The following is a 25,702-nucleotide window of genomic DNA, read 5'->3' on the forward strand; positions in this document are numbered from 1 at the left end:
TTGATTATGAATTATGTAATCAAAATAGATCAATGGATATGTTACATACATTATAGTGAATTTAACATTTTATCATGTTATGCGTTATTTTCTCCTGATTAAATCTACTATTATAACTACAATTTATTTGTCATCAATTTGCAACGTTATGGCACTGCCTTATAGAGTTGTTTAGATCTACACAGTGAACCCATACATTTGACTATTAAATGATTTATTATTTATCAGAATTTATGAATTTTTTAATCAACTATTGTGGAACTAAATATTATGTATAAAATAAAAGATATATATTTTAATTAAAATAGTTTATTATTGGTACCAAAAATAATATAAATAATCAAATTTTCAGTCGCATCAGTCTCAATTAATTATAAATAAATATTACAAAATTAATATAAGTATTCTATACAATAAAATTTATTATATGTAATATAACTAAATTAGTATTTGCTTAATCTACTTCTTCGATTGTCGGTCCTCCTTGCCTGGCACCTCCAAATCCACCGGCTTGTTGACCACATCCTCCTGGCATTTGCGTTGAAGAGTTACCACTTTGTGGCCCAGATCCGTATAACTTCACCATAATTGGGCTACATTTTGAGGTCAACTCTTTCTGTTTATGTTCAAATTCTTCCTTTTCTGCTAACGTATTACTGTCCAGCCACCTCAAAGCTTCGTCACATTCTCGTTCAACGGTGGACTTATCTGCAGAGCTCAGCTTGTCGCCGCAGTCTTGTATGGCTTGTTTCAACTGGAAAATATATGCCTCTAGTCCGTTACGTGATGCCACTTTTTGTCTTTGTTTTTCATCTTCTTCCTTGTATCTTTCTGCTTCAGATAACATGCGATCGATGTCGGCTTGAGACAATCGTCCCTTATCGTTCTTGATGGTGATATTACGAGATTTTCCGGAGCTGGTGTCCTTTGCTGAAACGTTCAATATGCCGTTGGCATCCAAGTCAAATGTGACTTCGATTTTCGGTACCCCTCTTGGAGCGGGTGGGATGCCGGTCAAGTCGAAAGTACCCAAAAGATTATTGTCTTTGGTCATGGCACGTTCACCCTCAAACACTTGAATGGTGACGGCTGGCTGATTATCTGAGTAGGTGGTGAATATCTGCGATTGTTTACATGGAATCCTGGCATTTCTTTCAATAATTTTGGTCATGACACCACCAGCTGTTTCGATACCCAAGGAAAGCGGAGTGACATCTACCAATAGCACGTCTTGAATCTTTGAATCCTGCTCACCGTTCAGCACGGCAGCCTGGACTGCAGCACCGTATGCGACTGCCTCGTCCGGATTAATGGACAGATTCAGTTGTTTTCCATTGAAGAAGTTTTGCAGCAGTTGCTGGATCTTGGGAATTCTAGTTGAACCACCTACAAGAACGATATCGTGGATGGAACCTTTATCCATTTTAGCATCAGTTAATGCCTTCTCGACTGGCTGAAGAGTACCGCGGAATAAATCAGCATTCATTTCTTCAAAACGTGCTCTAGTGATTTTGGTGTAAAAATCGATGCCCTCGAATAAAGCGTCGATTTCGATGGTTGCTTCGGTACTGGAGCTCAGTGTCCTTTTTGCCCTCTCAGCTGCAGTCCTTAATCGTCTTAAAGCTCTGGGATTAGTTTTCAGGTCCTTCTTGAATTTCCTTTTGAACTCTTCTGCCAGATGAGCGACTAGTCTGTTGTCGAAATCTTCACCGCCAAGATGAGTGTCACCGGCTGTGGCTCTGACTTCAAACAGTGATCCCTCGTCGATAGTTAGAATGGAGACGTCAAAAGTACCTCCACCCAAATCGAATATTAGAACGTTTCGTTCTCCTTTGAGATTCTTGTCCAAGCCATAGGCTAAAGCGGCTGCCGTTGGTTCATTAATAATTCTCAATACATTTAATCCTGCAATAACTCCTGCATCTTTGGTGGCTTGTCTTTGGGAATCGTTGAAATAAGCTGGTACGGTAATGACAGCATCCCTAACGTTGGTTCCTAGATAAGCTTCGGCAGTTTCCTTCATTTTTGTTAAAACCATCGAGCTGATTTCTTCAGGAGCAAACTGTTTAACTTCTCCTTTGAATTCTACTTGCAGTTTAGGTTTTCCTTGGTGGTTCGTTACTTTGAAAGGCCAATGTTTAAGATCCGCTTGAATCTTCGGGTCATCGTATTTACGTCCGATCAACCTTTTGGCGTCAAAGATGGTATTGGAAGGATTTAAAGCTACCTGGTTCTTGGCGGCGTCCCCAATGAGTCGCTCGCTTTCGGTAAAAGCAACGTAACTAGGTGTTGTTCTGTTGCCTTGGTCGTTGGCGATTATTTCCACTTTTCCGTGCTGCCACACCCCCACACAGGAGTAAGTGGTGCCCAAATCGATACCAATTGCTGGACCTTTAACCATTTTTTCTAGTGTTTACTATTTCTTAATTTTACGATACAAGAATACAATTCAATATTAGCAATAACAATACAATTATTCGCTTGAAACGCTTTCCAAACTGTGATAGCTTCTCTTATTGACTCTATTTATTTTCAAGTCAGACTGATAGGCGGGTCAGATCCCGCCGCTTATATACCGGCAGTGCGGTGATTCGCGTACGTTGTCGTATATTCCCGAATAACCTAGAAGTTCTCGCCTGTTATCGATGTAAACTAGACTTGTTTAAAATAATATCCTATTTTATCGATAAAATAGGTATAATGGAATATTTTTATAGCGGAATAGTAGTATAGTAATTATTATTATAAAAATTAATGACGAACAATACTTTATTATTACTTGGGATTTGCTTTGAGCTTTTCTATTTATCCCTTTTCTCATTTAATTTATCCTAATTGTTAAGACCAATTTTCAGCAATTTGAGGAATAACTCTGGTTATTTTTAAATAATAGGATTCTTAATCTTCGCTTTCAACTAGGGTCGGGAACTTTCAACAGAAGTTTCAGTGGCTATTTTCGGTCCAACTGATTTTATTTCTATTTACTGTCGACTGTTTCAGTCGTGTACTTTTAGTTACTATTTTGGTTCTACCAGTTTCATTCAACTAATTTTTAACATTTGGCTGTGTCGTCCTAGCCGCGACCTTGACAAAAATATATGAATTTATGCTTATATAGATTTATATTTTTGGTAATTTTTTTAAAGTATATTTTAAAGTATGCTTTTATCAACTAGCGGTTTATCTGGACTGGACCTACAGTTTAAGATGGGCCCAGAACCACAGTCCTCAGCATTAAGCCTACCGACTGACGAGTTACCAACTCTAGAAATTATCCCAGAAGACATCTCGTTTTACCCAACCTGGTTACTGGCATGACTGAGATCAATTTCCTTGTCGGATTGTACACTCTTGTCTAGGGCAATCACAAATTTTAAACAATCACAAACATAAATTTACGACCATGTCCCAGCAGGATTCGAACCCGCAGTTATCGCAACAGTAGGAGGACCGTCCTATCGCCACTGCGCTATCAAGCCGGCTTTTGTTTTGGTAATTTGCTTGTTAATAACAATAAATTGTATATTAATATAGCAACATTTTGGAACGATATTTTTCAAGATTGTTAATGTAGCAGGGTAAAAAGATTAAAATTGCGATTGATAAATAGTAAAATACTTTTGCCTGTTTTTATGGCAATAATAGGTAATTTTTTTATTGACTTTTTGGTTTCAATCTAACTCTCTCGATTTTTGTTCAAGTCTTTTGATTGTCAAAACAACCTTCCAAAATCTTGAAGACAAAATTTAGATTCGAAAGGTTCCAGGAATTGAATCGATTCTAAAAGATATGAAGAAGTTTTTGCAGTAGCAGTTGAATTTCGTAAAAAAATATTAAACGTCAAGAGGTGATAAACTATATTTATTATTTATATTAAATATTTCTAATAAATAGATTTTCAGATAGGGAAACGCTTCTTTAATAATCAACAATTTATTTTCTTGGCTATTAAAAATACAAGAAAATAATGATGGTCGGGACACTTTTTAGTTAAGATTTATTTTATCAGCAGTGATAAACCTATTTTACAATCTATTTTTATTATTTTATAACTTTTTGGTAGATTGATATAAACGTTCTATGGTTTGTGAATATCTTGAGAGATAAGTTCCACTATCTGCAATCCTCGGTTTAAAGAAACAGTTCTTGGTAATACAAATAATGCTGTGGCGATAGAAGAAATTATCACAAAAGAAACATATTCCATTCTAACATCAAAAAATACAAATACAGTACTACAACTCGAAATTCAAGACAAATACTGACAATGTATGTATTTCATCTGAAGACATTTGGATAAAAACAAAAAAATTAAAATAATTACAGCAAGTGTTACAACAACTAAATTAAGTAATATTTGTAAATGCCTTGTTAGACGTTTAGAATACTCATTAGATTCCATGCTCATAATGTACATATATATACATATATATATATATATATATATATATATATATATATATTTTTTTTTCATAATTAAAAAATATATAGATATTTTTAATAGACCTTTAACATTTTATTGCTTCATGTTATAGGGTAATGTAGCTTCAATATTAAATTTTGTTATTTTCCTACTTTTGTTCATTAATACTTGAATCATTCAATCGGAAATTAGATTTGTTCTCTTCAACTTACATATTTTATAAATGTATATTATTTTATATCCTAAAATCAATTTCCCGGAAAATAAACATTTTAATGGGAATAATACTGAATATATACGAAGTTAAAAATGTACTGTTATAATACTTCTTATTTCTTTCGTGAGAGTTTTCGTTTCAAAGCTAGATCCAGAATTCTCTGGATCTTTTTGATAAAACGTCACGAAATCCAGACGCTAAATGTTTTGTTCGCGAATGTTCAAGCGTCATAGACAGACCATAGGCGTAGTACTTACAAAACACTAAATTTTTTTATTGATTGGTAATTGTATTACTCACAGACCATTATGATTGCTTAATGAAAATTATTTTAACTTACTTGACATTAGAATTGATATTACAAAACTAAATATAGGGTGTACAAATACATTTTAAAGGTTATTTTTGTAAATTTGAAGATATCTATAGAAAATATAACGGTACAATGTATATTATACAAACTATTTTTCCATGTTTTAGCCAATTATGTATATTGCAAAAACAAATAATCCCTTGAACCCATCAAAAAATGACCCAATGTTTAGTTTTTTTTTGTGAGAAACGGATGATGGTCGAATAAGGGATAAGAATAGAGGTAGGGTAGGTTTTTTTATTTAAGAATTTTCATGTAATCATTTGATGTAATATTTACTTTTACTATTATATAACGGTGTATATTAACAATTTACTTCACTCAAACATATTAATTGCAATTTAAAGCCATCACTCGTTATGATTTGCTTCAGTTTCAACCGAGTTAATACAATTTATATTCTAATAAGTGAGTAATAAGTAGTGTTGGGAACAATCAACTGAAATCGACTATCGACTGTTCAGATTTTTGGTTCGACTGTTTTTACTAATAACTGTTTTCAGTCTACTGTTTTCAGTCGATATTTTCGGTCCGACTGATTTTATTACTATTTACTATCGACTGTTTCAGTCGTTTACTTTTAGTTACTATTTTCGGTTCTACTAGTTCATTCGACTCATATTTAACGTTCTGGCCTTTCGTCCTACCCGCGACCTTGAAAGTTATGCGCCCAATTTATGCGTTTATAGATTTATATGTAATATATGTGCTTTTATGTTTTTTTGTAGTTTGCTTGTGAATAACTATGTATTGTAAATTAATATAGCAGCATTTTGGAACGCTAGTTTTCGAGGGCAAAAAAATTAAATTGTAAATGATAAATAGTAAGATGCTTTTGACTGGTATAATAGGTAATACTTTGGACTGGTATAATAGGTAATATTTGTTTGATAAACTTTCACGATTTTTGTCCAAGCCTCTTGTTTGTCGAAACTTTTTTCCTAAAATCTTGAAAACTAAAATTAGGTTCCAAGGGTTTCAGAAATTGCATAGATCCAAAAGGTTTGAAGAGTTTTTTTACAGTAGCAGTTATTAAATATCTTTTAAAAATATTAACGATAAAGAGGTGAATAAAGTATATTAAATATTTGTAATAAATACATTTTCTGATAGGAAAACTCTACTTTCATATTTTGTTGGCTATTAAGAAGAGCACCACAGTTTTTATTTGTTAACGAATGGACTATCTTAACAGAATGTGTTCAACTTTTAAAACCCATTGAAATAATGATCACCGAGTTATCTGGTGAAAGATATCCCGACGATGTCTTTAATTATATGGTGAATAAGGGGACTGCAACATTCCATCAAATCCAGGATTTTAACAAGTGAATGGGGAAAATGACAAAATACAATATGCGGGAAATCTACATTTTTAGATCCTGGATTTAAAAAAGCAGGATTTGGTATTGCAAATAATGTTTAGGCGATACAAAAAGTTATCACAAAAGAGGTATCTTCCATTCTAACTTCAAATAATAGAAATATAGTTCCGCAGTTCGAAATTCAACACAAAACTACTGACCAAGGATGTATTGATGATGTATGAAAGAAGTAATTACTCCAAGTACTGCAGCAAATTTACAGATTTAGCACTATGTGGAAATTTCATTTATTGGGCGTTTAGAAAACCCATTGGATTTTTAGCAAACCCATAAAATGAAGCTACCTGAATTATATCAGTTACACGTAAAATAGTCCTCTATTCTCAAAATCTTATTTTCTATTTTTCAAAATCTGGGCAAATAATTAACGATCGAAGAAACCGCCTCACGGGAGAAAAGTTAAACCTGATAATACACAGTAATTTAAAAATATTTCTGTTCAAAAATAAATAAAACTTTTATTTAAAAAGGGTGTGGTAGTTATTGTACGATCATTTTTAGGTTCATCTGGATTAGATTTTTCGATGATTAGGTATACGTTTACATTTTATTTAGTAGTTTTGGTTATTGAAAATCATTAGTTCTTAGGTTTTATTTAAGTTATATTATATTATTTATATTTATTATGCTATGTTATTTAAAAATAATAATTAATATATTAAAACACGATAAAACATTTGTGGTGTTATTATTTCATTGCTTTTTACACATCCACAGAGCATTCAGTATAAAAGTAATGCTACTTCCTTTAAAATTATATTATTTATTACATGTTAATAGAAATTAGTATCTTTTTTCTTTTCTTTTTTAAAGTTATCACGTGAATGAATATACATGCATCTCTGTCTCGCTTATACTACCATTGGAGAATATAAATGCATTTAAAATTAACTACTCCAAGCATTTATCTCCGTCCTTTCCTATCTCACATTTTATACAGACAAGAATTCGTACATCTTCCTCTGATATCACGAATAAAAAAAAACAGCCGAACCGCGCATTTGACAGAAAATAGTAATTACTATTTTCAGTCGCTATTTTTTTGACTATCGACTGTTTCGATTGTTTGACTGTTTTGCGAATATTTCATTTTTCACTCGATAGTTTCCAACGTTAGTAATAAGCGTTTGACATTTAATTTACCGTCTTTAAGCTTTTGAAATCAACCAACTGAAACATGAACAAATCAACAGAAAGCTAAATTAATGGAAAATTAAAAATAGGTGGTAATGATAATAAAAAAATACTTGTAGGTTATATTATCGACGGATATCCAATATTCGGGAAATAGTGTTTTATAATATATAATATTATGTTCCGAAGATGCCAATTATTTTATAACTCTTATGGAACATCTAATGTATGGATGAAATATTTTTCAATAAAACTCAGTCTTCTATTTAGTGAACATAAAAATAAATAACTCATTCCAAACAACTTTTATGTAAGCTTAATATTCATCGGTGGTTAATCATGGTCGTACTAACAGGTCAATTGAAAATTCCCCGGCATACCATAGTAAAACACATTTTTTTGGCAAAATATAGTTTTTTTTATTCAACATAATTCCTTTCAAGGGTGAGACACTGATTATAGCGACCTTCCAACTTTTCGATGCCATTTTTGTAGTACGATTTGTCCTTTGCTTCAAAATAGGCCCCAGTTTCGGCGATCACATCTTCATTCGACGAAAATTTCTTCCCAGAGAGCATACTTTTGAGATTTGAGAACAGAAAATAGTCGCTGGTGGGCCAGATCTGGAGAATACGGTGGATGAGGGAGCAATTCAACGCCCAATTCATGGATTTTTGACACAGTGCATTGTCTTGGTGAAACAGCACTTCCTTTCTCTTCAAATGTGGCCGTTTTCCGGCGATTTCGTCCTTAAAACGGCCCAATAACGCTATATAATAGTCACTGTTGATGGTCCTTCCCTTTTCAAAATAGTCAATGAAAATATTCCATGCGCATCCCAAAATACAGACGCCATAACTTTGCAGCCGTTGCGTTTTCCCACGCTTTGGAGGGGGTTCATCATGTGCAGTCCACTCGGATGACTGTCGATTGGACTTCGGATTGAAATGATGGAGCCATGTTTCGTCCATTGTCACATATCGACGCAAAAACTCGGGTTTATTACGCTTGATCATCTGCAAACACTGCTCCGAATCATCAAATCGTCGTTGTTGTTGGTCAAAAGTGAGCTCTCATACCCAAATATTCGTGAATCATAGGATGTACACGTTCAGTTGATATCTTTAGAGTGTCTGCTATTTCATTCAATTTCAATTTACAGTCATTCAAAATCATTTTATGGATTTTTTAAATGTTTTCGTCGGTAACAACCTCGTTTGGGCGTCCTGTGCGTTCACCGCCTTCGGTGCTCATTTCACTACGTCTAAACCTAGCATACCAATCCTTGATGATTGATTTTCCAGGAGCAGTATCCCGAAACTCAGCATCAAGCCAAGTTTTTGATTCAACTGTATTTTTTCGCTGCAAACAAAAATATTTTATCAACACGCCAAAATCCTTTTTATCAATTTTTTTTCACAACACCAAAAGTTGCTTCACTCAAAATGCTATAATTCACAAACTAATGATCCGACAGTTGTCAAATTTATACACGTATCTTTTGAGGGTTAGGGCTATCTAAGAAACATATGGATTTAAACTTAGTAGCCCCATCTGTGTGTCGGGTTGGGGACTTTTCAATTGGCCTGTTATAACGGGTAGTATATTTGGTGTCATTTTCTTCAGTAGAACACCAACATGAAAATAATCAGTCTTAATTAAATAATAGGGCAACTAACTGTTACAAATTAAATAAAAGGCATGTTTTATAACAATAAGTTTTTATTATTAAATATAAAATAATATAAAAAATGTATCAATTTAAATCAGTCTCCTTTTAAATAATTAAGAAAATAAATTAGGTATCACAAAAATGATATGTTTACTAAACATATCTAGAATATAATACATGAAATCCTATCGATTTATTACATGTTTAATCTACTTCCTCGATTGTGGGTCCTCCTTGTCTGGCACCACCAAATCCACCAGCTTGTTGACCACATCCTCCTGGCATTTGCGTTGACGAGTTACCACCTTGTGGCCCAGCTCCGTATAACTTCGCCATAATTGGGCTACATTTTGAGGTCAACTCTTTCTGTTTATGTTCAAATTCTTCCTTTTCTGCTAACGTATTACTGTCCAGCCACCTCAAAGCTTCGTCGCATTCCCTTTCCACAGTGGTCTTATCTTCAGAACTCAGTTTGTCGTCGCAGTCTTGAATGGCTTGTTTCAGTTGGAAAATATATGCTTCCAGTCCATTGCGTGCTGATACTTTTTGTCTTTGTTTTTCATCTTCTTCTTTGTACCTTTCTGCTTCAGATAACATGCGATCAATGTCAGCTTGAGACAATCGTCCTTTGTCGTTCTTGATAGTGATATTGCGAGATTTTCCGGAACTGGTGTCCTTGGCCGAGACGTTCAATATGCCGTTGGCATCCAGGTCAAAAGTGACTTCGATTTTCGGTACTCCTCTCGGAGCGGGTGGGATACCGGTCAAGTCGAAAGTACCCAGAAGATTATTGTCTTTGGTCATGGCACGTTCACCCTCAAATACTTGAATGGTGACGGCTGGTTGATTATCTGAGTAAGTCGTGAATGTTTGACTTTGTTTACAAGGTATCCTGGCGTTCCTTTCAATAATTTTGGTCATGACACCACCAGCTGTTTCGATACCCAAGGAGAGCGGGGTGACATCTACCAATAACACGTCTTGAATCTTCGAATCCTGTTCACCATTGAGGACAGCAGCTTGGACTGAAGCTCCGTATGCGACTGCCTCATCGGGATTAATGGATAAATTCAGTTGTTTTCCGTTGAAGAAATTCTGGAGCAGTTGTTGAATCTTGGGAATTCTGGTAGAACCACCTACTAGGACGATGTCGTGGATGGAACCTTTATCCATTTTAGCATCAGTCAAGGCCTTCTCGACTGGCTGAAGAGTACCGCGGAATAAATCAGCATTCAGTTCTTCGAAACGTGCCCTGGTTACTTTGGTATAGAAATCAACGCCTTCGAATAGAGCGTCGATTTCGATGGATGCTTCCGTACTGGAACTCAATGTCCTTTTTGCCCTCTCAGCTGCAGTCCTTAATCGTCTTAAAGCTCTGGGATTAGTTTTCAGATCCTTCTTGAATTTTCGTTTGAATTCTTCCGATAGATGATTGACTAGTCTGTTGTCGAAATCTTCTCCGCCGAGATGAGTGTCACCGGCTGTCGCTCTGACTTCGAACAGTGATCCTTCGTCGATTGTTAGAATGGATACATCAAAGGTACCTCCACCCAAGTCGAATATTAGAACATTCCGTTCTCCTTTCAGATTCTTGTCTAAACCGTAGGCCAAAGCGGCTGCTGTCGGTTCGTTAATAATCCTCAGTACATTTAATCCTGCAATAACTCCTGCATCTTTGGTGGCTTGCCTTTGGGAGTCGTTGAAATATGCTGGTACGGTAATGACAGCATCCCTAACTGTGGTTCCCAGATAAGCTTCGGCAGTTTCCTTCATTTTTGTTAAAACCATCGAGCTGATTTCTTCAGGAGCAAACTGTTTAACTTCTCCTTTGAATTCTACTTGCAGTTTAGGTTTTCCTTGATGGTTGGTTACTTTGAAGGGCCAATGTTTCAGATCCGCCTGAATCTTCGGGTCATCGTATTTCCGTCCAATCAACCTTTTGGCATCAAAAATTGTGTTGGATGGATTTAAGGCTACTTGATTTTTGGCGGCGTCTCCAATTAGTCGTTCACTGTCTGTAAAAGCGACGTAACTAGGTGTTGTTCTGTTACCTTGGTCGTTGGCGATTATTTCCACTTTTCCGTGCTGCCATACCCCCACACAGGAGTAAGTGGTGCCCAAATCGATACCAATTGCTGGACCCTTGACCATTTTTTAAAACTTTTTACTATTTATAAATTTCACAATTTAACAATAAAATATTATAGTGGCAATAACAATGCGGTTATTCGCTTGTAACGCTTTTCGAACTGTAATAGCTTCGCTAACTCACTCTAGCTATTTTCAAGTCAGACTGATAGCCGCCTATTATCCTAACGCTTATATACTAGCGGCGCGATACCTAGCGCTCGTTGCAGCATATTCCGGAACACTCTAGAAAAATCGCCCGAGTTCTCGATGACCAATTTAGAATAGTGTCGAAACAGCGGGAATGAATCGATTGAAATATTCATTTTTGGATATCTGGATATCTGGGAATAACGACAGGTTTATTTGCATTAATATTTTTATAAAATTTCATTTTATATAAATATTAATAAATAACACAGAAGAGAAAGATATAATAAAATAAACATCCACTGTTCGTATTGATAAGAATTCTACTTTGCCTTTTTATTACAATACTGGATCCTTTATTATTTTAATTATGAACCTATGTATTTTGTTAGGGGCGGTACTTAATTTCAACGGTTCTTTTGTTACCAGAATATTAATTTTATTTCAATTTCTTTTTCTCGCAAGAGATAAATTCCGTAGTGAAAATATAATTCAATAACTGTCGATAGTGGAAATCAATATTAAAGAAGTTGCAATTCTTTATTTAAAAACGTGTCGCACAAATACAACTACTAATATAGTTTTTCCCAAAATATGGCACAGTTTTCACATGCAGATTAATTATACTTCTTCAAATGGTACTTGTCTTTTCAACGTCCTGGTAAGACCACCGTTAAAGCAATTTTTAGTTTAGTTAGTACCCTTACATATTTGTGGATGTTTTCAATTTTAATATATTATGGGACGTTAATAATTCTGGGATGATCTTTCTTTTGAGCAGTTGGAATCAAATTGATATTTGGTTTGTTTGTAACTCCATAGTTACACAACATAAATCCACACTGGCATGGCATCAATTATCATGGCCAAGTATTTTGCTGTATTTACATGCATATTTACTTACTGTATTACATTACACTTGGGCATTTCTGAGGCCACTTAACAATTCTTACTCTTCGTATTTAGGGATATTACAGGTATAAAGAAAAAAATCCTTCATTCTATATAGTAGTACACTAGTTTGTGGTACAGAATTATAACTTGTTAAAAGTCATGAAACTTGTTGACATGCTAAGAAAAATTTAATTCGTAAAACGCTGCATTTTGCATTGTTTCTTACTCTAATTATAGCCAAGCATTCAGTCAAACTCTTTGAAATTATTCAATATAATATTAAAAACAATTTACTTGTCTTACTATGTCTCGAACCATTTTAATGTTTTACCAACGAGGGTTTATCTGTACTAGACCTTAACGTAGGCTCCGAACTACAGTCCTCGGCATTAAGCCTACCGACTGGTGAGTGATCAACTTAGAAATCATCCCAGAAGCCATCCCGTCTTACCCAGCCTGGTTACTGGCGTGACTGGGATCATTTTCTTTGTCGGATTTTACACTCTCGCCTAGGACAATCACAAACATAAATTTACGACCGTGCCCCAGCAGGATTCGAACCAGCGACTATCGCAAGTGGACCGTCCTGTCGCCTTTACCACTGCGCCAGCCAAACCGGCTATTTATTTACTTTAATACTATTTCCACCTGAATATCATTGTGTCATATAGCAACAAAAATAAAGCAGAATAAATATTTATAAAATAAATATACGATATATAAATAAATAATATGGTATAAACACAAATTGTATAAACAAAAGTGTAATAACTTAATATAAAAAAGAATTATTCAGATTTAACCCCATAAGCACTCACCAAAACGTTGCTAATTATAGAAACGCTGTCTACTAAAAATACTTTATGATTAAGTACCGCCCGTACTATAAAAGCAAAATCGAACTCGCAATATCGAGTATTCTATATTTGAACTTGCAGCAAAGGTTTTAAAATGCTTTAGAGTGTTAAATATTTTATTGCATACATAAATATAAAATTAAATCATAGAAAATAAAGTGTAACAACTAAAAAAATAAATAGAAAATTCATTACCAAAGTTATAAAATATTTATTAAAATAATAATTAAATAATTGACATTAAGTATAGACTTCCAGAATAATTTTGACCATTCAAAATAAAAACAAAACAACAAACTAACGGTACGCATATGGGCGAATAATCGAGATTGTTCGAGTATACACGGCAGCGCGCGTTCGACAATAATGTAGAAACATCCTACCGCCTATATATATAGGCCGGCGAGAATGTAGCGGACAACAGTCTGATTTAATAGTTGGTAGCGTGAACAAGAAAGGTTACTGCTACAGTTAAGAGTTTTGCGTGAAATATTGTATTATTAGTGTGTGTGCGATATTGTGAAATTTACTGAAGATAGAAAAAAAAGCAAAATGGTTAAAGCTCCAGCAATTGGTATCGATTTGGGCACCACTTACTCTTGTGTGGGTGTGTGGCAACACGGAAAGGTGGAGATAATCGCCAACGACCAGGGTAACAGGACAACGCCAAGTTACGTTGCTTTTACAGAAAGCGAACGACTCATTGGGGACGCCGCCAAGAACCAGGTAGCTTTAAATCCTTCCAACACCATCTTTGACGCCAAAAGGTTGATTGGACGTAAATACGATGACCCGAAGATTCAAGCGGATCTTAAGCATTGGCCCTTCAAGGTCATCAACCATCAAGGAAAACCTAAACTGCAAGTAGAGTTCAAGGGCGAAGTTAAACAGTTCGCCCCAGAAGAAATCAGTTCTATGGTTTTGACAAAAATGAAGGAAATAGCTGAAGCTTATCTAGGAACCAACGTTAGGGATGCTGTTATTACTGTACCAGCGTATTTCAACGATTCCCAAAGGCAAGCCACGAAGGATGCAGGAGTTATTGCAGGATTAAATGTCCTGAGAATTATTAATGAACCGACAGCAGCTGCTTTAGCCTATGGTTTAGACAAGAATCTCAAAGGAGAACGAAACGTTCTAATATTCGATTTGGGTGGAGGTACTTTTGACGTCTCCATTCTAACCATCGACGAGGGATCGCTGTTCGAAGTCAGAGCCACAGCCGGTGACACTCATCTTGGTGGTGAAGATTTCGACAACAGACTAGTCGCTCATCTGGCAGAAGAGTTCAAAAGGAAATTTAAAAAGGACCTTAAAACTAATCCCAGGGCTTTAAGACGATTAAGGACTGCAGCTGAGAGGGCAAAAAGAACACTGAGCTCTAGTACCGAAGCAACCATCGAAATCGACGCTTTATTCGAGGGCATCGATTTTTACACCAAAATCACTAGAGCACGTTTTGAAGAAATGAATGCTGATTTATTCCGCGGTACTCTTCAGCCAGTCGAGAAGGCATTAACTGATGCTAAAATGGATAAAGGTTCCATCCACGATATCGTTCTTGTAGGTGGTTCCACTAGGATTCCCAAGATCCAGCAACTGCTCCAGAACTTCTTCAATGGAAAACAACTGAATCTGTCCATTAATCCGGACGAAGCAGTCGCATACGGAGCTGCAGTCCAGGCTGCCGTGCTGAACGGTGAGCAGGATTCAAAGATTCAAGACGTGCTATTGGTAGATGTCACCCCGCTCTCCTTGGGTATCGAAACAGCTGGTGGTGTCATGACTAAAATTATTGAAAGAAACGCCAGGATACCTTGTAAACAAACTCAAACATTCACCACCTACTCAGATAATCAGCCAGCCGTCACCATTCAAGTATTTGAGGGTGAACGAGCCATGACCAAAGACAACAATCTTCTGGGTACATTCGACTTGACCGGCATTCCACCCGCTCCGAGAGGAGTACCGAAAATCGAAGTAACTTTTGATCTGGATGCCAACGGCATATTGAACGTCTCGGCAAAAGACACCAGTTCCGGAAAATCTCGTAATATCACCATCAAGAACGACAAAGGACGATTGTCTCAAGCTGACATTGATCGCATGTTATCTGAAGCAGAAAGGTACAAAGAAGAAGATGAAAAACAAAGACAAAAAGTATCAGCACGCAATGGACTGGAAGCATATATTTTCCAACTGAAACAGGCCATACAAGACTGCGGTGATAAACTGAGTTCTGAAGATAAATCCATTGTGGAACAGGAATGTGATGAAGCTTTGAGGTGGTTGGACAGTAATACATTAGCGGAAAAGGAAGAATTTGAACATAAACAGAAGGAGCTGACATCTAAATGCAGTCCGATTATGTCAAAATTATATGGTAACACAGGAGCTCAAATGCCTAGTGGATGTGGTCAACAAGCAGGAGGATTTAAAGGATCGGCACAAGGTGGACCAACAATCGAAGAAGTAGATTAAATTTAACATGGATATTATATTATAGTTAAAATATATAAAATATATAATGATGTACATGTGTATGTACAACATTATATACTATTTATACAGATGTGTTTATATGTGATATTGTTTTGGTATAAGTACTTTAGTATAGTATAAATATATTAGTATAGATAATAGAAGACTGAATGTAGGATTTATTTCTTTTCTTATTATACACATTTGCAAAATTAATAAATAAACACTAGTAAAAAGCACGTTTTTGATTTATTGTATATTTTAAAACATTGATACGTAATTATATTATTAGATCTGCTACAATCCTGAACATGTGTCAAATAATTTTCAATAAAACTACAATTACTAAAACTAAAAAAGCTTAGTCAACCACCTAATGTCTTAGGAAGTCACATATACATTTAATGAGGAATATTCTATGATATTGTCTAGTGTCAATTTTTGAACTAGAACAAAATAATAGTTACTGTTAAATGGTACACTCGGAATTTTGCCTATTGCTTTCCGAAATGGCAAGAAGAAGGATATTACATTATAATAACACATCATTTAAACAGCAGTATCTAACTTTTCAGTATCTAGTTTAAAACAAAGTCACAATTATAACATATCCGTTACTCATTAAAAATCAACATAATCCAAGAATGATATCACTAACAGGTCTTGATGAAAATTAGTTACAGGATTTTAAACTATGAGAGAACACAATACTTAGGTGCATTCTTTTGAACACCAATTACTTTTAATTATTTGGCATTCCGAAAATTTTTATAATAGATAATAAAATCAGTTTGATTATATTAGTTCACCATCTGTTGGCGAACATGGGAACTACACTAAGTTAAAGAATATGATATACGGAAGGGATCGATAAAACTGGGGCATGCGCACGATCGGTTATATCGTGCCCTCTCTTGTAAACGCATCCTTGGCGGGTATTCTTTCATGATCCAAAAAATACCGAAATTCATTTTATATATTTATTCTGTGTTCATAATCGGCCAATTTAAAATTTTCAGTCAGTCCAGTGCCTTGTGCATCAACAAAAAATTTAGAATATTTTTAGATTTGTGCTGCGTTAGTTATAAATTGGTTGGAAAATATGGAAGAACAAAGGTAATTACAGAATGTTAGATGACATTTATAAAGTGTTAGCTGCCAGATGCCCAATAATATATATTCGTCGATTCTAATAAGAATCAACATTTGTGAAAGTTTCATCCTGAAATAGTCGATAATCCAAATGAAAACCATTTAAATGAAAATAATGTGGTAATAATAAAAAATCTGTTTATATTCAAATGGCTTATATATTCAAATGGCTTATATAATTTACATACTTTATTAAGGATAATACTCAAGAAGGCTTCAATCAACAATAATTTAATGCTATTAGAACAAAGGTGATCAAAATTGTGAAGTGATAGCAACTTAAATTTATTTCATTTTCTTATTTGTAGGTACTTGAACTAGTTAATAATGTGCATGATAAACTTGCTCCCAGTGAATTATCTAGAAAAAGACAATAAAGAAAATGGAATATGCAAATAAAGAAAAATAGAGAAACATACGCATTTTCCAACTAACAAGTAAATCAGGTAAAGATCAGTATAAATATATGTACAAAATTAATTAAATAACTCAAATTACATTCACAGATTTCAAGGAAAATTTCATTGTATTTTGTATGTATTGAATGATAAGCATATTGGTCATATTTGTGTAGTGGTTGGACTTGTTATTATATTTCACTGTGATTTCATATAAACATGGTTTCTGTACTTTTTAAAATATATCTTATATAATGTTTTTGTGTAATACTAAAATTGTACTATACATTTTTCTAATAAAATATGCTTTATTATTTCAATACGTTCCTAATATGCTTGGCAAACACAATTACAACGATACCCCTTGTTAAAATTGGCATATAATTTTACGGTAAGATATTACATTTATTGATATTTTACACTTTTAAACGGTCATATTTCATTTGAGATGTTTCACAACAGAATTAATAACATATTACTTATTACCTTTGCTATTCTTCCATATACAATTTCGCGCGACTAAATATCCCCACCTCGGAGCGATGTACAAAAAAAATAGATTGATTAAAATTATGATCATGAATTACAGAACAAAGTTTATGCGCTTGCGCACGGTTAGCTGGAAGAGCGCTAGTTCCCACAGACTTATAGTTCAAGTAAATGAAAATGCACATGTGCTAAATCGAAAATTACCTTCAATTTACTGTATCGTGTTGAAATCGAATAATATATAGACATACGCTGTCTATAAGATAATAATTAGGAGTAATAACATTTTTTAGAATGTGTTTCAAATTAGTAAATTAATATGTATTTTAATGAACACAATATTTAAGATCAAAGAAAGACATCTATCTTGAATAGCCTCTAGCGTCATCTGTTATATGTAGTTTGCAACAATGTTTCTGTACTTTAGTAATGGTGACTGTCCTCGACATAATCAGCTGTCATGTTAACCTAACAATATAACAATCAGTTGTTTATTTATATCACTTGCGGTTTTTAGCTGATACACATCTATGTTTGGTGGAAACAATTTTTATTTATTTTGTGTTAGTGTTTGATAACTTGTAAGTATGTCATCACCTTATTATACAGTATTTTCTGTAAAATACCAATTGCACTCCGTTCCTCAATCAAGTGGTGACCTCATTTATTTCTAATCGCTCCTTAGTTTATTTAGTTGTATGTTTAAAAGTCAATATTATCAATACTCAGCACTTTTGTTTTTATATGACAAATAATTAAGTTTAAATTTGTGAAAGTAGTCGCTGTTGTCTTAAATCATCTTTTAGCGGCAGTTATCTGTAAGATTTCCGAGTTATACTTCATGGAATACCCAGTAGATGACACTGTCGACGGCACCTTCGCCAATTTGTGCGGTGACGAAGGTTTTGAGGTATGGAATATCACCAGAAACGACATGGGTATATGCTTCCAGCAGTTGGTTTTGGACGTGCCAGTTCTAAGTATTTATGCTGCTGATAATTTATAGATTCAAGTAATATTTGAACGTATTTGTTACAGGCCTCCTAGCGGTTTTCTCCAGTTTCTATTTAGGCGATCCGAACGGTCGCGTTGCTCGTGGTAGAACGCAGCTAATGGCGATCAACGTTAGATGTATTCTGTCTGTGATTCTAGCCCTTTTACCGCTAATACAAATATACGTATTCGCGTTTCGAACAAATGAGAAGATTCCCCAGGTCGCCTACCTGCTCAGTGCCGTTCAAGGCCTCACTTGGTTCGTGCATTGCCTGTATAACGTCGGATTGCGCAAGAAATTGGGTAGGAGCTCCCGAGGACCCATGTCGATGTCGATCCTGTGGTGCCTGATCTTCGTTCTTACCGTCATATCGACCAGGAGCCATTTTCTGTGGTTGAAGTTCGCGGGCGAATATCATTACAGCGACTATTTGGCTTTTGGCATGAGCATCTGTTACTTGGTGGTGCAGGTGTTTTATGCGCTGACAATGTTACCTGGAGAAGGACAGACAACTACTTTAAATTTTATCGATAGATATACAGAGGTATTTATATTGGGAGGGCTATTTGTTGATTTGTTTTTAATATTGAAACATGACATTGAAATAAGGGAGCCAAAATAGAAAATAGATTTTTGTTCTTTACCTAATAAGGAAAACTGATTTTTATCCTTTTTTGGCCTTTGAGTTGGAAGGCAACGAAGCACTGGCCTCATACTTTTTCGCAAATGTCTTAAAACTTCCAAATAAAAGAGCAGTCTTAAGCTTGCTGCTCATAATCATGTTTACTTCATTAATAGCTATGAATATGTTCACTGTCGAGCGTGTAGCTGCGGTGTAACGTCGTTGGATGGTTTTTTTACGTGACTTGATATGTTACTGACTCCAAAGATCTTCTTTAATAAAAATACCTATTAAGTTGCTTGTGATATAGTCAGAAGCAAGTTAAGGTCACGATATTAAATTTACTATTAATTAACTATTTTATTAAATGTGTTTATGCAATTAAATGCTTACACATGTGGTTTAAAGTAAGTTATCTAAATTTAATTTATATTTGGATGCTGAAAAATGGAAAGAAGTTTTCTGTATATATCATATAACTCATCTCTAGATAGTTTTTAGACTTTTTAGAATATACAGTCCCGTATTAGATGCACTTTATAACCGTTTCCTCCTGAAGAAAATGCTTTATCGCGTCTATAGTCCGTACCATCTTCCTCCAGTTTACCTTTAATGATAATCTAAATTACACTGTCTTTATCCTAATTTCCATGGTTTACCAAAAGTATAGTGTTCCAAAACTACGAAGTCCAATAATCATCTTCGAATTCTATATGATAACAAGAAAATTCCTTGTTAAATGTTTAGATATATAGGTATAGATATAGATCATCACATAAATATATGGAACAATTTGCATTAAAACAAAAAACGTAATAATAGAGCTTTGTCATGAATTTAGTTACTGAAGTACTTGACGATGTATGCCATTTGTTAGTAAATGATTCAAAAGTAACTCACTGTTGAAGTTTAAAATGTGATTTGGGGAAATAAATTAGATTTATATTAAGGACATGTGGTAATAAATCGGTTCTTTGTAGATATAGACGAAATATTTAATTGAAAATATATGTTGATGATATTGCTTCAAAATGTTTTGTCCGAGAGACCAATTTTTGTTACGGTTACGAATTTTCCAGCTTATGTGATAGTTTCAATATATGTTAATTATAAACCCGAGATGATAATATAGAAGATTTTTTCGATAGATAGGTGAACGCCAACCCCTTTTGAGTAATGCCTACGTACGGTTTGTGGAGGAAGGCGACCCAACATATCTAGGAGTTGCCTTGGAACACGTCAATTGGCTGGCGAAGCTTTTATTTTCCTGGGTGGAGCCGCTGATGCAAAAAGGGATTAAAGGTGCGCTGTAATGAAATATGTTTTAATTTTTCGTTCAACGTTATTGAACGAATGGTTCAATAACTAAATAGTGATTTATTATGAGTACAAATATGATTCCGTTTTTTTGAAAGTCAGACGATATAGGAAGACAAACTCTACAGTTTATAAATTATTTTGCGACAATGACATTCGCTCAAGTTAAAGTTTAAGGAAAATTTTATTATAAGAAAATATGAAATAGTAGCATAATTAAAATATATTAAATTTTTTAATTTAATTCAATCGTGCCAAATCCCCACTGTTTTCCTAAAAAAAGGAGGAAAATTTTTCGTCAAGTCGATTAATATATAAGATAAGATTTGAATAAATGCATATGTATGAAAAGTTATAAAATAATAAATAATTTCTGATGTTTAGAAACATATTTTGAGAACAATATTAGGTCAATGTAAATTATTCGAAGTATTGCCAATCAATAGCCACTAGTTATTTCCATCTTTCAGGTAATTTACGGATTCCATATCGAAAGAGAAATTCCACTATCCATATCCAGGATTTCGCACATGACCAAACGCCTTTAATGTCTCTTGCTTCGATTCACACGGCACAAAATATCTAAGTTTTTGGATCATTCCTCTGTCCCTCAAGCGATTAGAAATAGTTTCTTATGTTTTTATCAACAATTCGGCACATTCTTCTTGTCTTTTACACGAATCATCATCGAGTAATGTCTTCAATTCCTCGTCTTCATTTTTTTGCCTGGACGGAACTCTTTTTGTTTTCGATATCAAAATCATCACTTTTAAAACGTGACAGCATGATTGCCATAAACTTCTCTCGGCATTCGATGACCAGTTTCAGCCGTTTTTTTTTCTTAAAATTGAATTAAAGAAGTAGAACTTCCCGCAACTGCAATTTACTCGGTAGAAATTTAGACATTTTGAACGCACTGAATATAAATTATGCACATTTCGACGAAAGCAGTGTATAGGGTGTTAACTTAATACATATAATTTGAGAATTGTTTTGTGTGGTCTTAGCAGAGAAGAAGCGACGTTTCTTTTTTTTTATTTCCGCACATACACTGGATACACAACACTTTTGAGACTGAAGATATACTATAATCAAATAATACTGATTATAATTAAGTTACAAAAATGCTGAATCTACTTTATATCAGGTACACAAAAATGGCATCATAAAAAAACTGAAAAAGACAATCGTGTTATAAAAATGAGTCAATCAAACGCCTTTGTGGGGCAATTCAAAGAACCATTCAAAAAAGTGGTCTCAGTGAATGAAGCGATGGAGACGTATTCAAGTTAAAGCTCTATATAATACTCTATGAAGGTAAAGCCCATCAGTGAGACTTCAACATGAAGTTAGGGTTACAAATATACCCGATGTTAGGGATGTCGAAAAAATATCGATATTTTTGGCTGATATATCGACATATCGATATTTTTGTTAGCCAATATTTTTTTAAATTTAATTATATTTTTTAAACATAAAAACATAATAACAATAAAATAAATAATTAAATAATTAAAATTCGTACTTAATTTTAAAGGTTTGGTGCATTTTGATACTTAATTTTAAAGATACATTACGCTATATTTTAAAATATTAATTTTTTTTAAATTTCGATCTTTTTGTCGGTGGCCTACACCCCTACCCGATGCGATTTATTACTCATTAAGACCGTCTGTTTTTCTTTACTTAAAAGAGGACAGAATCATATTTGTGTAATTAATATAGAGCAAAGAAACGCGGCCATTTGCTGCTGTTTTTATTCTAATATTAGAGATTAAAACAATCGATTTAGAAAATAAAGATAATTGATGCACTTATGGACATTACTTAACATCTGAGATTTTGTTTTAGGTCAGTTGAGGACACCGGAAGACTTATACGACCTGCCACTCTCATTAAATTGTTCCGCGGTGGGCGACGAGTTACAAAAGGCTCTGGACCGACGACGTCAACCTCTGGAAGGTGAGTGTAACAAAGGGCGAAAGAGCGTTTTGTTCGCGAATTCGCGTACCGTCGATAGTTTTGTTGTTGTTGTTTTTTCCCGTCGATTCTCCGAAAGGAAAGAGTTGCGAAGATAAAAAGAAACCACCGGGCCAAAGCCGACGCCAAAGGAAACGTGCGTTTTGAATCGGCGCTAACAATGCGTCCTCGCCGAGACAAAACCGCGCCGCTTGCGTCGCGACGGCCCCGAGTAGAAGAGGCGTCCGACGCCTACGGAGCATTATCCTCCGGAGATATTCCGTGTGGGTTTCGACGAACAAATGATTAATCTCGCTTAAACCGCTACCAGAAATAATTAAACACCTTCGCGAGGCAACGGATCCGAGGCTGACGGTGCAGATTTATCTCTCGGCCGGCCGAGAGGTATCTCGTAATTAAATCGAGTTGAAGGTGCCACTAAACGCGATGTAAACAGATCGAAAATCGCTGAAAATATTATTACAGGGTATAGACAATATAGTATGAACAACATACTAATATACTGTAGGCGATAAATTTGAAACATTATCAGACAACTACTAAACAATAATAACTGGTGTATTTAGAATTATTATAAGTTACACTAACAGAACGGCTGTTGTACCAAAACGTTCTTTACGGATTCAATTACTATGAACGACTGATCGAAAAACAACTTGGAAGGGCCCAGAGAGACGTTATTCTTAAAACACTTAACGGCCCTCTCTGTTCCGATCTATAAACGTTTCGGTATAAATCCGTTTTTCTAGAAACTAATGTGATAATACCCAGTAAACAAACCATATGGCCCTCACTAATATACCGAATTGCCTACAATATAGTCCGTTCAATAAAACAGTGAACTCACGTTATCTAATAAAACGTCGCAATGTTGTCTCATTAACTCTGAGTTTTAGTTCATTTTGGTACTGCCATAACAAAATTCAAATCTATATAAATTAATGGAACAAAAATGTTATCAAATATAATATATTTTAACATTCGTCATAATTTGTAGGTTCGGGTAGTGTTTTATTATATTTACATTTAACTTTTTGCCACACCACCTAAGAAGTAACCAACATTCTTAAGGTTGACATTAATCCAAAGAAATTACCAGGTTATGACTTAATAACAGGACAACTACCACAAAAGCTAACTTGATCAATGCAGCATTTGGACTAAAAATTGTCCCATACGTTTGGAAGATGGCTAAAATTATCATTATCCCAAAACTTGGAAAATCACAAATGAAATAAAAACCTATATATATCTATATCACTAATTAATCACAGTAATACATAAGGTATTTGAAAAACTCCTGTTGAAAATGATAAAACTTTAGTATAGAGGGAAAAAACTTACCAATAGTTACACATGAGTTTGAGTTTGTTAACAAACACTCGACGACTGGCCAGGTGCATAGAATAACAGATGTAATTGAAAAAGGCTATGAAGGTAAAGTGGTATGTTCACCTATATTCTTAGATGTGGCACTATCCTTCGATAAGGTATGGCATGACGTTCTTGTTCATAAGCTACAAAAAATGTTACCGAAATAATACAATAAGCTATTGACGTCTTACATTACTGTAAGGAGCAAAATATTTAGAGCCGAACCCGAGGAAGCCTACTCTACAATAAAATAAGCTAAAGCAGGTATATCACAAGAAAGTGTATTGACATGTAAAAAAGGAAAGAATTGGAGTTAAAATATAGGAAAATGTTTTGGTTAATTGGAAGAAAATCCCTATTATCAGTACATAATAAATTGCTTGTATTTATTAGTATTGAAACCTATATGGACATACGGAATTCAATTATGGGGATGTTCCACGAGAATTAATATAAATACAAGTTTTCCAGAAAAAAGTCCTAACGAGTATTGAGGTAAAATAAGACTGTCACTCAGGAAATCAAGAGAATTGCAAGCAGACATGGGGACAGACTCTATTCTGATGTCAATATTCAAGTAATAGAACTGTTCGAGAACATCAGAACATGACCCATTCAAAAGAAACAAACCATTTGATCTTGTGTAGTGTATTGTAGTGAATTGAATAGAAAAACATTAGAGTTAATACATAAACATGATTACACCAGATAATAGGATAGGGCCGATGGGTCATCCTAGATAGGGTTCATCCAAACCGAAGGTGTTATTATAGACAATGCTTCTTTCCACATATCCAGGCTGTATATCTTGTTTGTATATTCTTCTCGACCTGATTGTCTATGGTAATAATTCTTTACTACACCCCATATCAATTTGATTGGATTGAATATACAGTGATAGGGAGGAAGACATAATACTATGTGGCCATATTGTTCAGCAATTTAATCTACCTTCGGACCTATTTCCAAAAAAGTAAATGATATAAAACACAATTAAATATTTCATCTATGTTTACCGAGTAACAATTTGAAATAATTTACTCTTTAGCAAGGTTTCTTTAAAATTTAGTTTATATACTAGAAGCCATCTTCCATCAGTGTACTGTTGTATGGTGCACTGTCCATAACAATAACTGAAAAACGTGTTATGGTTAATTTCTCCATCGTAGTCTCCCTTGGACTTGGACTTGGGGGAAAATACTAACTCATTGGCTGTTTTATTGGAAGGACTATAGAGATATGTCACTTTAAATTTATCTATTAAGAAAAGCCGATTCTTGACCCCAATATTATATTTAAACTATGATACTGTATCTAAGATTGATTCATTCTTGATAATCTTCAAGCTTCGATTTCAGAAAGACGAGATAACACGGAACAACCCCCAGACGTGAATATATCAGCTGATAAATCGAAGTACTTTTTGGTGAAGGCTTTGCACAAGGTATTCTGGTTTGAGTTTTACAGCGTGGGGATACTGAAATTCGTTGGAGATTGTGCCAATTTTGCCGCTCCGATGATACTGAATCGACTAATAACTTTCATCGAAAACAGGAACGAGAACATCCGCTGGGGATATTTGTACGCCGTGGGTCTGATGAGTACGACTTTAATAGGTGAGTACTATCATTTTTCTTTTGATCAATTACCTAATTGAGCTAAC

At 34.5% G+C, this 25,702-nt stretch overlaps 2 protein-coding genes, 1 long non-coding RNA gene and 2 pseudogenes across 7 annotated transcripts in view; 3 read left to right on the forward strand and 2 right to left on the reverse strand.

Moving 5' to 3' along the window:
- Positions 1-293: 293 nt before the first annotated feature.
- On the reverse strand, positions 294-2,543 carry LOC143191532 (heat shock protein 70 A1-like). The gene has a single exon (XM_076396707.1). It carries the CDS (start codon positions 2,399-2,401, stop codon positions 455-457), a length of 1,947 nt encoding a protein of 648 aa, XP_076252822.1. The 5' UTR covers positions 2,402-2,543; the 3' UTR covers positions 294-454.
- A 6,693-nt stretch (positions 2,544-9,236) lies between these two features.
- On the reverse strand, positions 9,237-11,498 carry LOC143191533 (heat shock protein 70 A1 pseudogene; annotated as a pseudogene). Its single transcript, XR_013004535.1, has one exon. The product of XR_013004535.1 is annotated as a heat shock protein 70 A1 pseudogene (transcript).
- Positions 11,499-13,563: 2,065 nt separating this feature from the next.
- Positions 13,564-15,949, forward strand: LOC143191535 (heat shock protein 70 A1 pseudogene; annotated as a pseudogene). Its single transcript, XR_013004536.1, has one exon. The product of XR_013004536.1 is annotated as a heat shock protein 70 A1 pseudogene (transcript).
- An 896-nt stretch (positions 15,950-16,845) lies between these two features.
- On the forward strand, positions 16,846-17,311 carry LOC143191536 (uncharacterized). Its single transcript, XR_013004537.1, has 3 exons — positions 16,846-16,985; positions 17,063-17,116; positions 17,174-17,311. It is a non-coding gene; the product is annotated as an uncharacterized LOC143191536 (long non-coding RNA).
- An 861-nt stretch (positions 17,312-18,172) lies between these two features.
- LOC143191534 (ATP-binding cassette sub-family C member 10) overlaps positions 18,173-25,702 on the forward strand; it is a 40,550-nt gene continuing 33,020 nt past the window's right edge. For 2 of the 3 annotated variants that reach the window (XM_076396710.1, XM_076396711.1), the window contains exons 1-6: positions 18,173-18,333; positions 18,559-18,732; positions 18,791-19,290; positions 20,517-20,670; positions 22,537-22,647; positions 25,398-25,655. In XM_076396710.1, the coding sequence (XP_076252825.1) occupies positions 18,594-18,732; positions 18,791-19,290; positions 20,517-20,670; positions 22,537-22,647; positions 25,398-25,655 (1,162 nt within the window). In that variant the 5' untranslated portion in view covers positions 18,173-18,333; positions 18,559-18,593. Of the gene's footprint in view, positions 18,334-18,558; positions 18,733-18,790; positions 19,291-20,516; positions 20,671-22,536; positions 22,648-25,385; positions 25,656-25,702 lie in introns of all 3 variants that reach the window. The other variant, XM_076396709.1, reaches the window with a different exon arrangement.

This window comes from Rhynchophorus ferrugineus, unplaced genomic scaffold (assembly GCF_030347505.1).
Source record: "Rhynchophorus ferrugineus isolate W39M unplaced genomic scaffold, kcgeb_rfMv2 rfM2, whole genome shotgun sequence".
NCBI lineage: Eukaryota > Metazoa > Arthropoda > Insecta > Coleoptera > Curculionidae > Rhynchophorus > Rhynchophorus ferrugineus.

What these genes read in the sequence shown, in the direction of transcription:
- LOC143191532 (XM_076396707.1), bottom strand. Translation starts at nt 2,401, where the DNA reads ATGGTTAAAGGTCCAGCAATTGGTATCGATTTGGGCACCACTTACTCC.